Source organism: Alosa alosa, chromosome 8 (assembly GCF_017589495.1).
Source record: "Alosa alosa isolate M-15738 ecotype Scorff River chromosome 8, AALO_Geno_1.1, whole genome shotgun sequence".
In the NCBI taxonomy this organism is placed as follows: domain Eukaryota; kingdom Metazoa; phylum Chordata; class Actinopteri; order Clupeiformes; family Clupeidae; genus Alosa; species Alosa alosa.
The window spans coordinates 22340105-22357604 of NC_063196.1; the positions used below are offsets into that span (position 1 = coordinate 22340105).

Consider the following 17500-nt stretch of genomic DNA (forward strand, 5'->3'; position numbering starts at 1 on the left):
TACAAGAGCAAGGGCTGCAAGGTGAGACGGGATAGGGTGGTGTGTGTGTGTGTGTGTGTGTGTGTGTGTGTGTGTGTGTGTGTGTGTGTGTGTGTGTGTGTGTGTGTGTGTGTGTGTGTGTGTCTGTGTATGTGTGTATGACAAGAGCAAGGGCTGCAAGGTGAGACGGGATGGGGTTGTGTGTGTGTGTGTGTGTGTGTGTGTGTGTGTGTGTGTGTGTGTGTATGTACCGTATATTTATTTTGTTTAAGGGGGGGGCATCATTCTCTCAATTGAATTCAATTTAGGGCAGCCGTGGCCTACTGGTTAGCACTTCGGACCTGTAACCGTTCGAACCCCGACCAGTAGGCACGGCTGAAGTGCCCTTGAACAAGGCCCCTAACCCCTCACTGCTCCCCGAGCGCCGCTGTTGATGCAGGCAGCTCACTGCGCCAGGATTAGTGTGTGCTTCACCTCACTGTGTGTGCAGTGTGTGTTTCACTAATTCACGGATTGGGATAAATGCAGAGACCAAATTTCCCTCACGGGATCAAAAGAGTGTATATACTATACTATACTTAATTCAATTCAGAATGCTTTATTGGCATGACAAACTCACTCATATTGCCAAAGCAGTTATACTATACATCTGAACACACACATACATACAAATGCCAGTAGATGAATAAAATGAATAGGTAAAAGTAAAATAAAATGCAGTGTATGATGGTGTGTGTGTGCTTGTGTGCATATGTGTGTGTGTATGTGTTTATATTCATATAGGTCACTCATTGTCTCTCAGATTGTGGCATGTTGATACATATTGGGCAGCAAGATATCTTCTTCTCCTAGTAGTATCTTTAATTTTGATGTTTAATGAACTTCATTAAAATTAGGATTGAAGGATGTACATTGTATAGGTAGGAGGAAGTGCATCTCTGTATCGACCTCACTCTGTATCGACCTCTTGTTTTGGTTCTCTCTCAATATTGCTCTCTGTGTCACTCACTTTCTTTCAATCACTCTCTTCTTTCTCTCTATCACTTTCTTTGACGCTATCAAAGTCTTTCCATCTTTCTGTCTCTTTCTCTATCAGGCTGTCTCAATCCCTCTCTTTTTGTCTCTTTCTCTATCAGGCTGTCTCTATCCCTCTATCTCTCTTTTTGTCTCTCTCTATTAGGCTGTCTCTATCCCCCCTCTCTCTCTCTCTTCCTCTATCAGGCTGTCTCTATCCCTCTCTCTCTCTGTTTCTTTCCCTATCAGGCTGTCTCTATCCCTCTCTCTCTCTCTTTCTGTCTCTTTCTCTCTCAGGCTGTCTCTATCCCCCCATCTCTCTCTCTTCCTCTGTGGAGTTCTATTTTAGGGTTGTTTTCTCTCTCGTGTGGGTTTTTCTGTGTCATTCCCCCAGGATCTTTGGGTTGTGGTGTGTGGTTTGTGTGACCTGTGTGTGTGTGTGTGTGTGTGTGTGTGTGTGTGTGTGTGTGTGTGTGTGTGTGTGTGTGTGTGTGTGTGTGTGTGTGTGTGTGTGTGTGTGTGTGTGTGTGTGTGTGTGTGACTGAACATATTTACCAGATCCCTTCAGGGACTTGCCAGTTTTTTTTGTTACCACAGCCACAGGTTTAGGTGGTTTGAATAGTGCATGAGTGTATGAGTGTTATGCTGTTTAGGCACATTTGAGATAGACAGAGTGTGTGTGTGTGTATATGCATGACATCTCTAAGCATGTGTTGGCGAGCTGTGCTGGATTAACACTCAGTGAGTCACTGGTGTGGGTGTGAGTGTGTGTATGTGTATGTGTGTGTGTGTGTGTGTGTGTTGCTTTTTCGAGGGTAATAAGGGAATGACGGTACAACAGCATGTAACAGGTTGTGTGTGTGTTTGTGTGTGTGTGTGTGTGTGTGTGTGTGTGTGTCGTGTGTGTGTGTGTGTGTGTGTGTGTGTGTGTGTGTGTGTGTGTGTGTGTGTGTGTGTGTGTGTGTGTGTGTGCAGGGCCGGCGGAAGGTACTCCTGCGCCCTGGGCAAAATAGGAATATGTCGCCCTCATGTTCATTGACTGCGTGCCACTTTCGACTGTGTGCTACCTTCCCAAAAGCCCCTGGCTGCAGCGTGCAGATCGGGGCTGGTTTCAATGTGGGGGAACTCAACGTTGCTACTTTCCAGTGTTACTGGACCGCAAGGAGAAAAAAAATGATGCGGGATTATTGCGATTGCGAGGCCTCACTGATAAAAGGGTAGCCTACAATTAAGCAATTAGGCTTTTCATGTAACATAAACATATTATTATTACAGGCTATTATACAGAAATTGGACTACCTATTTAATATGATGCCGTCTGTTAGGTGTGCATTTAAACGTGACATTAGGAACGCACTTCGAGTGTCGCTGTCTCATCACCCCGCGATAGGACCATCTTATTGCAGGGAAACAAGCTCATTGCTCCCCTGATTCGGTGACATGGTGAGATTCAGATTTTACCTTATTACATTGTCGTCCCTCTGCTACGTTCCACTGCTAGCAACCTGACGATTCAGACTGAATCTGACCCAGACTGACAGACCCATACGCGGGAGAAAGGTTTTTCAAACTGTGCACTTTTCTTTCACAGCACTATGCTTTGAACGTTTTGTTCATAGGGCAGCCGTGGCCCACTGGTTAGCACTCTGGACTTGTAACCGGAGGGTTGCCGGTTCGAGCCCCGACCAGTGGGCTGCAGCTGAAGTGCCCTTGAGCAAGGCACCTAACCCCTCACTGCTCCCCGAGCGCCGCCGTTGTAGCAGGCAGCTCACTGCGCCGGGATTAGTGTGTGCTTCACTTCACTGTGTGCTGTTTGTGTTTCACTAATTCACCGATTGGGTTAAATGCAGAGACCAAATTTCCCTCACAGGATCAAAAAAGTATATATACTTATATACTTATACTTCATGACTGTTATTTAACCGATATCACTGAAAACAAATTACTTGCTGCTCCCGCATTTAAACCGTCTATGTAATTATTTGACAATCAGTGTGTTTTCAATGTTGTAGCCTATAGACTCTTTCAACAATAAAAACAAAAACAATGCTTGAACGTTCTATTTGGTTCCCAATCTATTTCCTCTGCATTAAGATAACATATGGAATGTTAAAACGGAAGCCTAGTGGGGCCAACTATGATGCTGATAATGGAACTCTCTTGAAAGGGTCTATAGGTCGCCACCAGAGAGGGTTAAAGCGGAGCGAGAGGCGCAAATGTTCTACAATTTCCGTGTTCAATTATTGCAAGGGGGAGGGGGGGAAATCCCCCTTTATGCAGACCAGAGTAAGCCCTTGCTGCACTAATGTCAATGGAGACTTGTGGAATTTTACCAATAAATTGGTCATTATGTCTTTCTGGATTTGTTGAGGGTTTATTGGAAAATTGTGTCATAATCTGTAAGTGTTTGGGATCATTTCAAGCCTAATAGTGTAATTTTTTAGTGTTCGGATTTGTAATAAAATAACTTAATATCAGACCACGCTGCTGCCAGTTACTGTCCGGTTGTTAGCATGCTAGCTAGCCTCTTAGCTAAGGTAACATTTTTAAACAGAGAAGTGTAACTTCTTTAAAATGACAACTAGCTGAATAACATTACTGACATTAGTTAAAGTGGATAGTTTATACTCAAGTGATTTTGCAACAGTATATTAAGTTTAAGCTAAGTCCTTCAACTACTAGTCACTTGTTAGCGCATAGCTGTATTGCCATAGCTACTCCCATCCTCTTGTATAGCGTTTTAAGCTAGCGTTAGCTAGCTAGCTAGCTCGGTTCACATGACTAAATAAATTATTCATTTCATGTCTTAAATATTCATTGGTATCATACGTGATTCATGATTCATTGGTATCATACATGATTATACACAATAATACTGTGAATACTGTAGTTTGGCACCCAGGGCAATTGCCCAGAATGCCCATGCCTTCCGCCGGCCCTGTGTGTGTGTGTGAGGAGATGTGAGAGAACGATAGAATTTTGGAGACAGTTGTGGTCTAAAGGGCGAGGTTGCATAACGTAGGTGTGTGTGTGTGTGTGTGTGTGTGTGCGTGGGCAGCCCAGTGTCTGAACACATGCCCCCCTGTTCACCAGCTTATGCAATAATGCTAGAGGTTACCATGGCATCTGTCATCTGTGGGCTACCTCATCACGGCATTAAAACCCTTGACCTTTTAGTCATGCTCACACTCGTCAAAAGGAGATACATTGGACCTGCCACTGGCTTTGGTTTCAAGGAAATGGAGGTGTGTGTGTGTGTATGTGTGTGTGTGTGTGTGTGTGTGTGTGTGTGATGACTGTCAGGTTAGTTCATGGAAAAACTGGGCACTTACTAGAAAGTAAGAGACTGGCCCCGGGTGTGTTTTCCTGCTGAAGGAATAGCACACACACACACACACACACACACACATGCGCACACACACACACACACACACACACACACACACACACACACAGACACATGTGCACACACACGCACACACATGCACACGCATGCACGCGCACACACACACAAACACACACACTGAAGCCTTAAAACCAGTTAACACACTCATGGTTAGCCATTAATGTTTGTGCTCAGAAATGACTCACTACCGGTTAATGTCCCCATTTGTCATCTCCAAGCTTCGAGTGTGTGTGTGTGTGTGTGTGTGTGTGTGTGTGATGATGATGATGATGATGAGAGCTGTGGTGTGTGCCTGCTTTACATAACCTACTTTCCATCTTTGAAGAACAGTATGCTTGCTCATGATTGGCCATTGTACCCTCAGGTGAGTGGATGTGGACATTGTTTTATTTGTGTGTTTGTGTGTGTGTGTGTGTGTGTGTGTGTGTGTGAGAGAGAGAGATTGGCCATTGCACCCTCAAGTGAGTGGATGTGGACATTGTTTTCTTTGTGTGTGTGTGTGTCTGTGTGTGTCTGTGTGTGTGTGTGTGTGTGTGTGTGATTGGCCATTGCACCCTCAGGTGAGTGGATGTGGACATTGTTTTCTTTGTGTATGTGTGTGTATGTGTGTGTATATGTATATGTGTGTGCTTGTGTGTGTGTGTGTGTTAGAGATGCGCGGATGGGCTATTATTTCAACCGTAACTGCATAGCAAAACTTATCATCCATCCGCACCAACGTTTTTTGACCAATTTTCAAAACCGCACCCGCCCGCCATCCGCTGGTTGTTTTAAAGTATATGGGTGATGATGCGCTGCTGACGTGAGGCTAGAAAGCTCTTGCCTGTTCTAGAAAGACTGATCCAATGCAGCAAATATATTAAAAGGCTAAAGTAGCCTATCCCCAGAATATCAGCAGCAAACTCGGTCTCTGTCTCGCAAAACAGTCTCCAAATAAAACGCACATCGGCCTGTAACCTACAATTTTATAATTTTAATAAAAAACGCAATTTGGCACATAATTTCAACATGCTGCTATTTAGCCTACTAATTAATGCCTATTGTTCTTTATTTTTTGCAAAAAGAAAGAAATCCTTAATAAAATAACAAGTCATTCACATTATAGGCTACTTTACACACTGTCATGTCAGGGTGACACTATGACAAGCCTGCTCTGAAGACTCCCATTCATTTTGACTACATGGGAAGAGAGCGCGTCTTTTTCAGACTGACAGCGCAATTCATTTTATACCAGCAGGCCGATTGGACAAACTATGGCGCTTCGATATTAAAGAAACGCCGACTCTATTCATTCCGAAAGTCCACCGCACAACAGTGCAACGTGCATGCTCACATTTTTAGTAACAACCGCCAAACTTGCTTGCTTGCCTTACACATCTAAGTTTTCCGACTATTTGTCTTACCTTCTTTTTTAACTCTTACGTTCTGAACATCTTGCACTGCCATTGCCCAATGTCATTTCTGAGTCATATCACTCCATAATCTGTCTCTCTTTTAAATGCCTATTACCTGAATGGTAGGCTACAATGACTATGTGTTTTATATATGATATCGAAACAAAATAACCCAGGCAGTCTCATCTACGAGATGTTTAGGCCTCCTCCAATACTGGCAGCTGGGCTCATAGGTTGCAGATTTGCTTAGTAGCCTACCAAGGCTCTGCAACGAGACGCGACATGGGAGATGAATCATCGGTCAACTTGCACTGTAGACCTAGCCTATTCTACTTTCTTATTGCACACTGGAGAGGAACAAATGCTGGTAGGCTACGATAGGCTACTTAATTACACTTTTTGTTACCTTTAGTGTGTGTGTGTGTGTGTGTGTGCGTGAGAGGGGTTGCTCAGTGAAACATCGGAATACACCAACTCCGCAACACCATCTCTGATAGTAGCCTGCCTAAACAAAGCAGCATGCATAGAAGCAACTAGGCTAAATTACTGCCTGAGGAAAATTTGACTATTTCAAAGTGTGCTTGTTTTTTTTTTCGGATGTAGGTAACACAATTTAACAATGTATAGACTATATTTTTTTCATTTGATTGGTTCAACCGCCACCCGCCCGAATTTAATTAAAATATTATATTTCTTCATGTCATCCACCCGATCCGCAGTTTAACCGCGGAGTCCGCGGCTGTAACCGCGAACCGCGCATCTCTAGTGTGTGTGTGTGTGTGTGTGTGTGTGTGTGTGTGTGTGTGTGTATATGTTGGGTGTGCTTGTGTGTGTATATGTATATGTGTGTGCTTGTGTGTGTGTGTGTGGACTTCATTCTTTCTCAGCCTTCAGCCCTGTAGTTGTGAAACAGACACATAGAGACCTGTTAGTCATACGAGGCCCAGAAATGTGTGTGTGTGTGTGTGTGTGTGTGTGTGTGTGTGTGTGTGTGTGTGTGTGTGTGTGTGTGTTTGTTGTACATATTTGCAGTTATGTCACACCTGTTTTTAGTATCGATACCTTCAGGGCTCCACTGCAATTTAATGAAAACAGCCAAAATGGACCCTACATAACCACACACACACACACACACACACACACACACACACTCACACATAAAACATTGAACTCATTCTATCACCCCCCGTTTAATTCATTAGTGGGTGAAATCATCACACACACACACACACACAGAGAGAGAGAGAGAGGGCCTGCCACACGGAGACGCTTTTTAGGTTAAACACAGAGGTTTTGCTTCGTCTTGGCCGAGCGTCCAAACGAATCCTGTAAACGCACTGCCCGAAACCCCACTTTTTTAAAACCTGGTCCCAGAGTGGGAAAATCTGAAACCGTAGCCCTTTTGAATTCGTTTAGACAGCGAAACCGCACATCCTGCTTGCGTATCGATGATGTCATCGCCTCACACCTCAGCTGCCCTGGACTTGCACTTATAGTATTGCCTAACTATACTAGTTTTCATACATGACATTACCTACGATTACACTCCGTAAGATAAATATCACAACTGGTGCTGTGCAGCGCCGATAGCTTATGACTTGGTGGACTGAACACTGTTTTTCCGGTGTTTTTATGCATTCTAGCTACTGTCAGTGACGCTGAGAGAACTTAAGTTATTAGGAAAGTCGCGGTGTAAGTTTAGGCTACATTAATTTGTCGCGTAGTGCCAGTGTCATTCATTTATTTTACATGTCTTACAACATATATACATGCATTCACAGTCGAAAGTGAAATCAGATATAAGCATACAAAGGCGGCTTAGAACTCACATTAAGCCGATGGTAGCACACTGAATGCGAATCGCCGATTTGATGCAGGCAAAAGTATTGACTGTTACTAACGAAGGTTTTATAGCAATATTATAAATGTGGCGACAGAATAGCCTAGAACTTGGGTAAGCCTTTGCGTTTAGTAGCCTATTTCGCGGTGATAGCCAAAACTAATGTGAATCACGGACTATCCTACAACCAAAGAAAGTAAAGGTGATTAGTAGGCCTACCTCGTTAGCCAAATAAAGGACGGACTGCACCCTTCACAAACTGTAAAATAAAGTTTATTAGTTTTACAGTTGACTACAGTTGACAGTTCACCATCAGTCCACACAAACAATTCTGGTTTCCTTGCACTAGCCATTTCATTAGTAGCCTATTCTGTCTGTTTGTAAAGCGCCAAGTTTTGGTCAATTTCTGTAAAGAAACAGTGCCACCTATAGGCCTGGGGTATGAAGTAACGTGTTGAGTCGTGTTGAGATGGATCCGTTTGGACGCAAATATTCTTGATGCGGTTCCAGGGAAGACGGAGGAAAAAAAGATCGGTTTGGTACGTGTGGACTAGGCCAGAGAGAGAGACTTGGCCTCAGGTAAAACAATACTGAGTACATAATGAAACCTCTGCTCTGTTCCCTGCAGTAATCCCCACAGCATGTCTCCATGCTAGATCAGCATTGAGGGTGTTTAACATTTCTATGCATATATGTGTGTGTGTGTGTGTGTGTGAGAGTAAGCTCTGGATTTTATAGTAGGTAGAGACGTTGACATGCTGGAATACTGCACAGCAGGCAGACACTGCTTTTCATGGTTCTCCGACTAGACTCATTGTTATCAGTGCTCTTCAGAACTGCATTCAGAATTTTCAGGGCATCGCTGGTATCAACAAAGAGGATTCCTCTAGCTTTGATCTCATTGTCAGGGTGAATAGAATGACATGGCATATTATGGGATGGGATAATGGATGACACGGCGTTGGGGTAGCGGAAGTTAATGCACGCTCAAGGTGATAATGGGGCCGCTACAAGAAGAGGATAATAATAATAATAATAATAATAATAATAATAATAATAATAATAATAATAAAAGCTAAAAGAAATCTCAAAACTCAAACATTAGAATGTTGATATATTTACATGCTCTGTTTTCCATTGTTACTGTGGAATTGCATTGCTGTTTTTGTGTTGGAAAGATTAGTATTCTTTTTTAGTGCAGACAGAAACAGCCTATTTCTCCACCATGGCAATCCTCCTGACTGCGTTCCACATGACAGCAAAATCACGACCGTGGCTGTCTCAGCCCGGGGGCCGTTCGGAGGTGGACAGGAGCGACAGATCGGCTCTGGGGAAAGAAGCAGAGCGATAGAACAGCTGAGACGATAGGATTGCATAAACTCCAAGCTGCACGGCACAGTGCGGCCAGTGGGCGATCCAGTCCTGGCTTCAGTTACATGTCCTGTAAGACACATACCTGACTGCATTCACGGTCATTAATGTGGCAGATACTTTCACAAATCAGCTCACGGCGCAGCACAGATACACACTCTGGTCAGTGTGTGTGTGTGCACCTCATTTATGTTGGTTGGTAATAAGAGCCTCTACAAGTGTTCTTCTGCAAGTTAGATTTAATTATCCAGTTCTACCTTCAAGTTCTGTGTTATTTAGGTGGAGGAGGGGGAAGAGGAGGAGAAATAGGAGGTGGAGGAGGAGGAGGAAGAGGAGGGGGAGCAGGAGGGGAAGAGGAGGAGGAGGAGGAGGAAGAGGGGGAAGAGGAGGTGGAGGAGGGGAGGAGGAGGAGGAGGGGGAAGAGGAGGTGGAGGAGGGGAGGAGGTGGAGGAGGGGGAAGAGGAGAAGGGGAGGGATGGAAGGGTCACAGGGTGAGAGCTGCAGTTTGATCTCACAGAGAGATAAGGTGACCTTATGCCACGTATTTAAAAGCCAACACACACACACACACACACACACACACACACACACACACATACAAACACAACCTATAACAAGGCCCCATGCTGACCAGCTGCATGACCAGCTGTGACAATGTGATTTTAATGCTGGGTTTTATGAGGGAATCAGTCAGAAATGTCTGAAGGAAACTGGTTTGATCAGCTCTTAAGGTGTGTGTGTGTGGTTAGAAATGTGGTTAGAGATGAGTCATCGTGCATTGAGCTCAGAGTGCATTGAGTCCCCGTGATCAGGGTTAATCTCTCTCTCTCTCTCTCTCTCTCTCTCTCTCTCTCTCTCTCTCTGTCTCTCTCTCTCTCTCACTGTGTCCTTTCTTTCATAATCATTTATAAGGCCATATTGCTATGCAGATTGCATACACGTACTCTGCAAGAAAACGAAGTCCATCTTCCTGCACTGATTCCCAGTAACAGTAACAGCTCCCTCCCACACCTCCACTGTCTTCCCAGGTGACTTGGCACTGCCATGCTAGCTGCCAGCTACTGTTGAAGGAGAATGTCCTTATGCCCCCAGCAGTACCCTGGCATGGTGCCCAGCCCAGCCCAGCCACTTTAGCTCACTGTGTTGGATGTTCTATTAGCTACAGTAAGGTCGTGACCTTCACCCACTTCTGTATTTTTAGTTGTGCAGCCTCTGCAGTAAGACTTTCGCTGTCGTGGAGTTTGGACCTTTCTTGTGCAGCCGCAAATCTGCAATGCTTTCGGAGGGTGTGTGTGTGTGTGTGTGTGTGTGTGTGTGTGTGTGTGTGTGTGTGTGTGTGCATCCAGTATCAGTTTGTCTTTATGTAACCGCTTACAGCACTGGACGTAAAGCACTACCTTGTGGACTTCATGCAATGCATTTTGGGGTGGGGAGCAGCTACCTGAGGATAAACGCACACAGTGTGTCAGGACACCTTCTCTTGTGTGTGTGTGTGTGTGTGTGTGTGTGTGTGTGTGTGTCAGGACACCTACTCTTGTGTGTGTGTGTGCGTGTCTGTGTGTGTGCATGTCTGTGTGTGTGTGTGTGTGTGTGTGTGTGTGTGTGTCAGGACATCTACTCTTGAATGTTGCTGAATAAAATGACAACTTCAAGGTCATAAACAGTTAGGCACATGTGTGTTGTCACAGTCTCCCCCATGAAAGACTTGTGTTCTGCACTTATCAAACACCAAATATACACTGGTTATTGTGCAATCAGTTTGTCAGTGTGTGTGTGTGTGTGTGTGTGTGTGTGTGTGTGTGTGTTCAGGAAAGAGAATAGGGATGTATTGTGGGTAAAGCAGCTGACTACCCCCCTGAATGCATGAAGCTTCATACACCAGGCTGTTAGGATCCTGAACTCTCTCCCCCCTCCACCCTCAGCTACATAACATCCTGGACTTTTAGACCCACAATGGCTGCCTTGCACTACTCCAATTTGCACTACCCACTTGCACTACTCCACTTGCACTACTCCACTTGCACTACTCCACTTGCAACTACTCCACTTGCACTACTCCACTTGCACTACTCCACTTGCAACTACTCCACTTGCACTACTCCACTTGCACTAGCACTACTCCACTTGCACTACTCCACTTGCACTACTCCACTTGCACTACTCCACTTGCACTACTCCACTTGCACTACTCCACTTGCAACTTGTTGTTGTTGTTGTCCTGTTGTCCTGAACACTTCTGAACACACTTCTGCTGCTCTTACATAACTTGCACCACTATGCCACTTGCATACTTAGGTCAAACAAAACTACCTCAGCCATTTATTGGCCTGACTTTTGCACTATTATATTGACTGTCTACTGTATGCACAATTGCACAATTTCTACCAAATTTTGCTGCTCTTATTTCTTCATTGTATGTGCCTTCTTATTTTTACTTTTTATATTGTTTACTTGAATGTTATGTTTGTCTGTGGACCTAATTGGTAAAATATGTCTTGTCTCCACCGTGGGATAGTTGGAAACGCAATTTCGATCTCTTTGTATGTCTTGACATGTGAAGAAATTGACAATAAAGCAGACTTTGAACTTTGAATATGGATCATTCCCCCACAGTGCTGGGTCACTGGGAACCCCTGTCACTGTTGCATGTGTTTGATGAGAAGACTTATTTGTTGTAGCCTCGGCGTACCGAGGTATGTATGTACCGTATGTCCCCTGGCGTGTAATATGGATGTACCGTATGTCACCTGGCGTGGATCAGTTGTATAGCTTGAACACACAACGGCATTAAGCCTCCCGAGAAAGCAGGGCACGTAATCTGAACTGTATAGCGATCCTAGGACTAGTGAGATGGTGCTGTCTGTTAACCTGACCCTAGCCAGATGAATTTCGCTCCGCCTAGGGGACTTAACTACAATCCTGGCACTGTGTGTGTGTGTGTGTGTGTGTATGTGTGTGCGTGTGCGTGTCTGTGTGTGTGAGTGTGTTTATGTTTTTGTGTTTATTTCAGTGTGTATATTTGTATACAGTATGTGTGTGTTTGTTTGTGAAGAAAAGCAATCCAAGACACCCCAAATATATATACATTGTATAAACGGATTTGTGTGTGTGTGTGTGTGTGTGTTTTGTGTGTGTGGAGAGGCTCTGTCTTGTGATTTTCCCCTGTGATTCTTGCTGAGGCTTGTGTGTGTGTGTGTGTGTGTGTGTGTGTGGAGAAACTCTATCCAGTGATTTTCCCTTGGATTCTTGCCGGGGGGTGTGTGTGTGTGTGTGTGTGTGTGTGTGTGTGTGTGGAAAGAATTCATCCTGTGATTCTGGCCAGGGGGAGTGTGTGCCTGACACGTTACACTCGCGTGCGGTTTTTCAGCCGAGCAGCACCACAGAGCTTCAGCCACATAGAGCCAGTGAGCTCACACACACACACACACACACACACACACACACACACACACACACACATGGGGCCAAGCAGCACCACAGCGCTTCAGCCACATAGAGCCAGTGAGCTCACACACACACACACACACACACACACACACACATGGGGCCAAGCAGCACCACAGCGCTTCAGCCACAAAGAGCCAGTGAGCTCACACACACACACACACACACACACACATGGGGCCAAGCAGCACCACAGAGCTTCAGCCACATAGAGCCAGTGAGCTCACACACACACACACACACACACACACACACACACACACACACACACACACACACACATGGGGCCAAGCAGCACCACAGCGCTTCAGCACCACAGAGCTTGAATTTCCCCTGGGGATCAATAAAGTATCTATCTATCTATCTAGAGCCTCAAGAGATTCACGGAAAGGTCTGTCCTCAGAATCGGCTTAGGATGGCCAAAGCTGCCGGCCTGATGAAAAACCCAAACTTATTACAGCTGTCCCTGGACACACACACACACACACACACACACACACACACACACACACACACACACACACACACTCATACACGTGCTTGAACATCACATGAGATACTTATATAATATAATACAATATAATATAAATATAAACAAATAGCCATAAACATGAGAATTAATCTGCTTAGAAAGAAAGCAAGAAAGAAAGTATAATTATTATTTAATCAGTTCATCATTTTATTTCTTTATAAAGATGAGCAGAGAAGGAAGGCGGTGGGGCTGATGAGATGCAGCTTTCACATCAACAAGAACTTCAGAAAAAGCAGAAACAGCAGTTGCTCTTGTGTATATGGGCCCTTGGAGTGTGTGTGTGTGTGGCCCCTTGGAGTGTGTATTGGGGTCTTGGAGTGTGCGTGTGTATTTATACTGGTCGTGGTCTTGCATTAGAGAAATCAAATTAGCCACTGAGTCACACAATGTCTTGTCCAGACTGTCATTTGGGAAGCAAAAAAGAGAAAGAGACAGAGAGAGAGAGAGAGAGAGAGAGAGAGAAAGAGAGAGAAAAGGGAAAGTGTTGCTAACAAGGACATGAGTTAGTCAAGTGTTATCATACAACAGCTACCAAGATAACACTTCAGCTCTCAAGAGAATGAGATAGAGAGAAGAGAAGAGAAGAGGAGAGGAAAAGAGAAGAGAGGAGAGGACAGGAGGAGGAGAGGAAGAGGAGACTTGAGTGTGTGTGTGCATATGTGTGGATGTGTGTGTAGAGCTAGACACTGTCTCTTCAGGAGCATTTGAAAGAGGAGCAGCTCCTTCCATAAGCCTCCATGGCAGTTGGAGCATCAGGCCCATCTCAGACACATTTACCCCAGGCCCGCACCACCAGGCCCGCACCACCAGGCCCGCACCACCAGGCCCGCACTCACTACTCACACCTACTCACTGACTGCCCTACAAACCTGAGAGCTAAGGACAGACTTATGTAACCATAAATCACACAGTTGACAAGAGGGCACCTGTGTGTGTGTGTGTGTGTGTGTGTGTGTGTGTGTGTGTGTGTGTGTGTGTGTGTGTGTGTGTGTGTGTGTGTATGTATAAGAGAGAGCATATAGTATCAGATTAGGGGACACACACACACACATCTACACTCTATCACACTCTCTTCTCTCTCGCCATCTGTCTCTCTCATACACACACACACACACACACACACACACACACACACACACACACACACACACACACACACACACACACACACACACACACACACATGATTCTTGTGTTATATGAACTTTGATATTCCAACTGGCTTCTCATATGACGCAGGCTCCCATAGTCATATACTGTAGGTATTACATGAGCTGAGCGTTTATTATATGATGCTATATTTAGCTTGGACTCCATGGCTTTGACAGTAAGAATGCCTTGGCCAGTCAGAGGAGCCTTGGCCAGTCAGAGGAGCCGTGGCCAGTAAGAATGCCTTGGCCAGTAAGAATGCCTTGGCCAGTAGGAATGCCTTGGCCAGTCAGAGGAGCCGTGGACTAGGACCAGATGACGATGATGACCAGACTAGGACTAGTTCAAGACTAACACAGTGCTAGAGCAACTAAACTGGGTCAAGACCAAAGACAGATTATGGCAAAACCATGACCAGTTCAGGACAAGACGGAGACTGTTCCAGCACTAGAGCAGGAGTTCTAGTCCAAGGCTAGACTAGGGCTAAACAGTCAATGTCCTAAACAGGTCGAGACCCTGGCCAAATCCATCCATGTGACACCCTTGACACCTTCAGCCACAGTGCATTATACTAAAGTCTAGCAAAGCTGCTAAAATCTATTAAAATAAAAACATTATCTTAGGAAAAGCAATGGTGTGCTTCCTGTAGTTGTTTTGACCATTTTGAAACTTGGCCCTGAAACCATACCTTAATCAAAGAGCAAAGACTCAGTCAGGCTACTTCAGTTAAGATGCTGGACTGTGGCTTTCCTTAATCTGGTGGAAGAATGTATGAGAGAATGAGTGAATGTGAGGCATTAATCTGTAAAGCTTTGAGTGCTCAAAGGAATAAAAAAGTGCTATAAAAATGTGCGAACAATGTGAGAATTGTTCACATTTCACGTTGTTTTTGTTTTTCTCGCTGCTCCGTCAGGTGAGGAAGTGGAAGATGCTGAGCCGTCACCATGGCGATGGGAAGCCAAAATCAGCAGGGCAGTGCCGGGAGGCGGAGCTTGAGTGGCCCCTGCACTCGGCCATGCTGCTGGGAAACCCTGTGCTTCAGGAGTGCTGCATGTGCAGCGGGCCCTTTATTACCTACGGCAACGAGGAGGCATGGCAACCACGCCAACGCACACAGGTATGGACACCGGACGCACTCACACCTGTAAAGACCTGCATTTACATGCATACCTGGGCATACCTACACAAATGCATTTTAGTAATGCTATAAATGCTGCTTCTCAGCTAATTCTTGAGATGTGATCATTGGTAAGAGATCTTTCACTGAAATGCAACTCATCATCTGGGTTTGCCATGAGTATTCCACCTGCCTCTCTGTATTGGGTTTGGTGTGAGTATTCCACCTGTCACTCTGTATTGGGTTTGCCGTGAGTATTCCACCTGCCTCTCTGTAAACAAATGTATCCTTACGTCTGTAGATGCTGGTAAGGTCGTTGTGTGTCTGGATGTTTATGGAATGTGAGCCCTGAACTATTTTTCTGTGCGATCTGTTCTAAGCCTTATGGTCCCACAGTGCTTTTCAAAGATCTGATGAGATTAGGAAATGGAAAAAAATCTGATGAGATTTATTGGTTTTAAGAGGATTTTGGACCGGAGGATTCTAACTAGCTTTTCAGCTTGAGTCATTTTCCACTCCCCCTTTCTCTCTTTCCCTCTCTGTTTCTCTTTCTCTCTATCCTTGTTTTCTTCTCTCTCTCTGTCTCTCTCTCTCTTTTCTCTCTCTGTCTCTGACATCTCCACACTTTTGGCCCCTCTGGCTCTCCGTAGACAGAGTGTGCCTAGCACACAGATGGCACAGAGGATTTGTTGGCTGTGATGGCCCAGTGTGGCTGCCCATCATGGCTTAGCATTGCCACTTAGCCAGGTGACTGGTCATTTAGCATCACCTCACAGTATGCAACACATGGCTAACATCAACAGACGTAGCACCTTAGGCATGTGACATGAATATTTAGCTGCTTAGCATGGACAGTGGATAGTGGAAGTACCTTAGTCATGCCACACTTAAACACCAGGGTAAACACTTACCCAACGCACTTCTCCCATGAATTCCGGTGTGATATTGACCTAAAGTGTGTTGAAACATGATACCGAGTGTGAACGTATGTCTCATAGCTCATCTCGGCTTGTCCCTGCATTTAGAAATCTGGCGCTTAGTTAAATGATGCTACCAACAGTTTTATGTGATGGGGTGCCTCGGGCATCGGCCTAGCCATGCAAATAAATCACTGTTTTACACCATTTACGAGGCTCAAAGTAGCTCCATACTTCATTGGTAGACTTCTGAGGGCCTTGACATTTTAAAATGACATTGAGAACTTTGAAAAGCACTGGTAGTTTATTTACAAGACGATTTATACAGAGAGTACCTTCATGAAGTTTACCGTTACGGCAACTTGGATTTAGTCACCATAAATTTCGGCGAAAGTCTAATGAAAAGGTATAAAGGGATCAGATTCCAAAAATAATTCTGTGGAAATGCATGGATTCCGGTTGCTTCCAGTAGCAGTAACGAATCCATGCATTTCCACTGAATTATTTTTGGAATCTTTGGAAGATGAGCTATGAGACATACGTTCACACTCGGTATCATGTTTCAACACACTTTAGGTCAATATCACACCGGACTTATGTGCACATTTATTTATTTGAGTGTTTTTCATGATTGTGTTGCTATTTCTTTTCTTTTTCTTTTCTTTCCAATCTTTTTGATTGATAACTGAGGTGATTAAAATCAGAGGAAGGTTAAGTTTAAAATAAAAGTGTTTAAATTGAACTTTTTTTTCTTCTGATCCTTATCTGAAATAGATTTTTTTTTTAAAAAATCAATAATTATCGATATCGACTGATATGAAATACTTCTTTCGTGAAACAGTTTTCAGCCATATCGCCCAGCCCTCTGAGATAGATCTGACTGCAGCAATAAAGCCTTCAAGAAGCTTCGCTAGCCTGCGTGCCCAGCTCCCTCCCTCAGGAGTCTCTGGCTGGACAGCAGCCGGGCTGCCGCCTCAGCCTAGAACATTTTCATTCTAGAGGCATATATCTGGGCAGGATGCAGGCTTCCAGATTGCACCTGTATAAGTGACTTGATGGTGTGGTGCAAAAGGCCCTTATAGAGGTGTTCTGCTGGCTTAGTGGAAGTTCACTGAGAGATCTCATCATTCTGGCATATCTCTGGCAAGTTAAAGTGCTTCTTAGTTGTGGACATCCCACTGTAAAGACAGCTCCTATAAACCTTACAATAGACTTCTCTGCTATTATTTCTCTAGTTTTGTGTGTATCTGTGTCTGTATGAAGTGTTAATTGAGTAAATGATAACGAAGCATTGCTGGGAATAGACTTCTCTGCTATTATTTCTCTAGTTTTGTGTG

The 17500-nt window shown here is 44.6% G+C and overlaps 1 protein-coding gene across 2 annotated transcripts in view; it reads left to right on the top strand.

Annotated features, from left to right (window-relative positions):
• sgk1 (serum/glucocorticoid regulated kinase 1) overlaps positions 1–17500 on the top strand; it is a 48563-nt gene that overhangs the window by 9000 nt on the left and 22063 nt on the right. For both annotated transcript variants that reach the window (XM_048250168.1, XM_048250169.1), the window contains exon 4: positions 15043–15246. In XM_048250168.1, coding sequence (XP_048106125.1) covers positions 15043–15246 — 204 coding nt within the window. The remainder of the gene's footprint in view (positions 1–15042; positions 15247–17500) is intronic.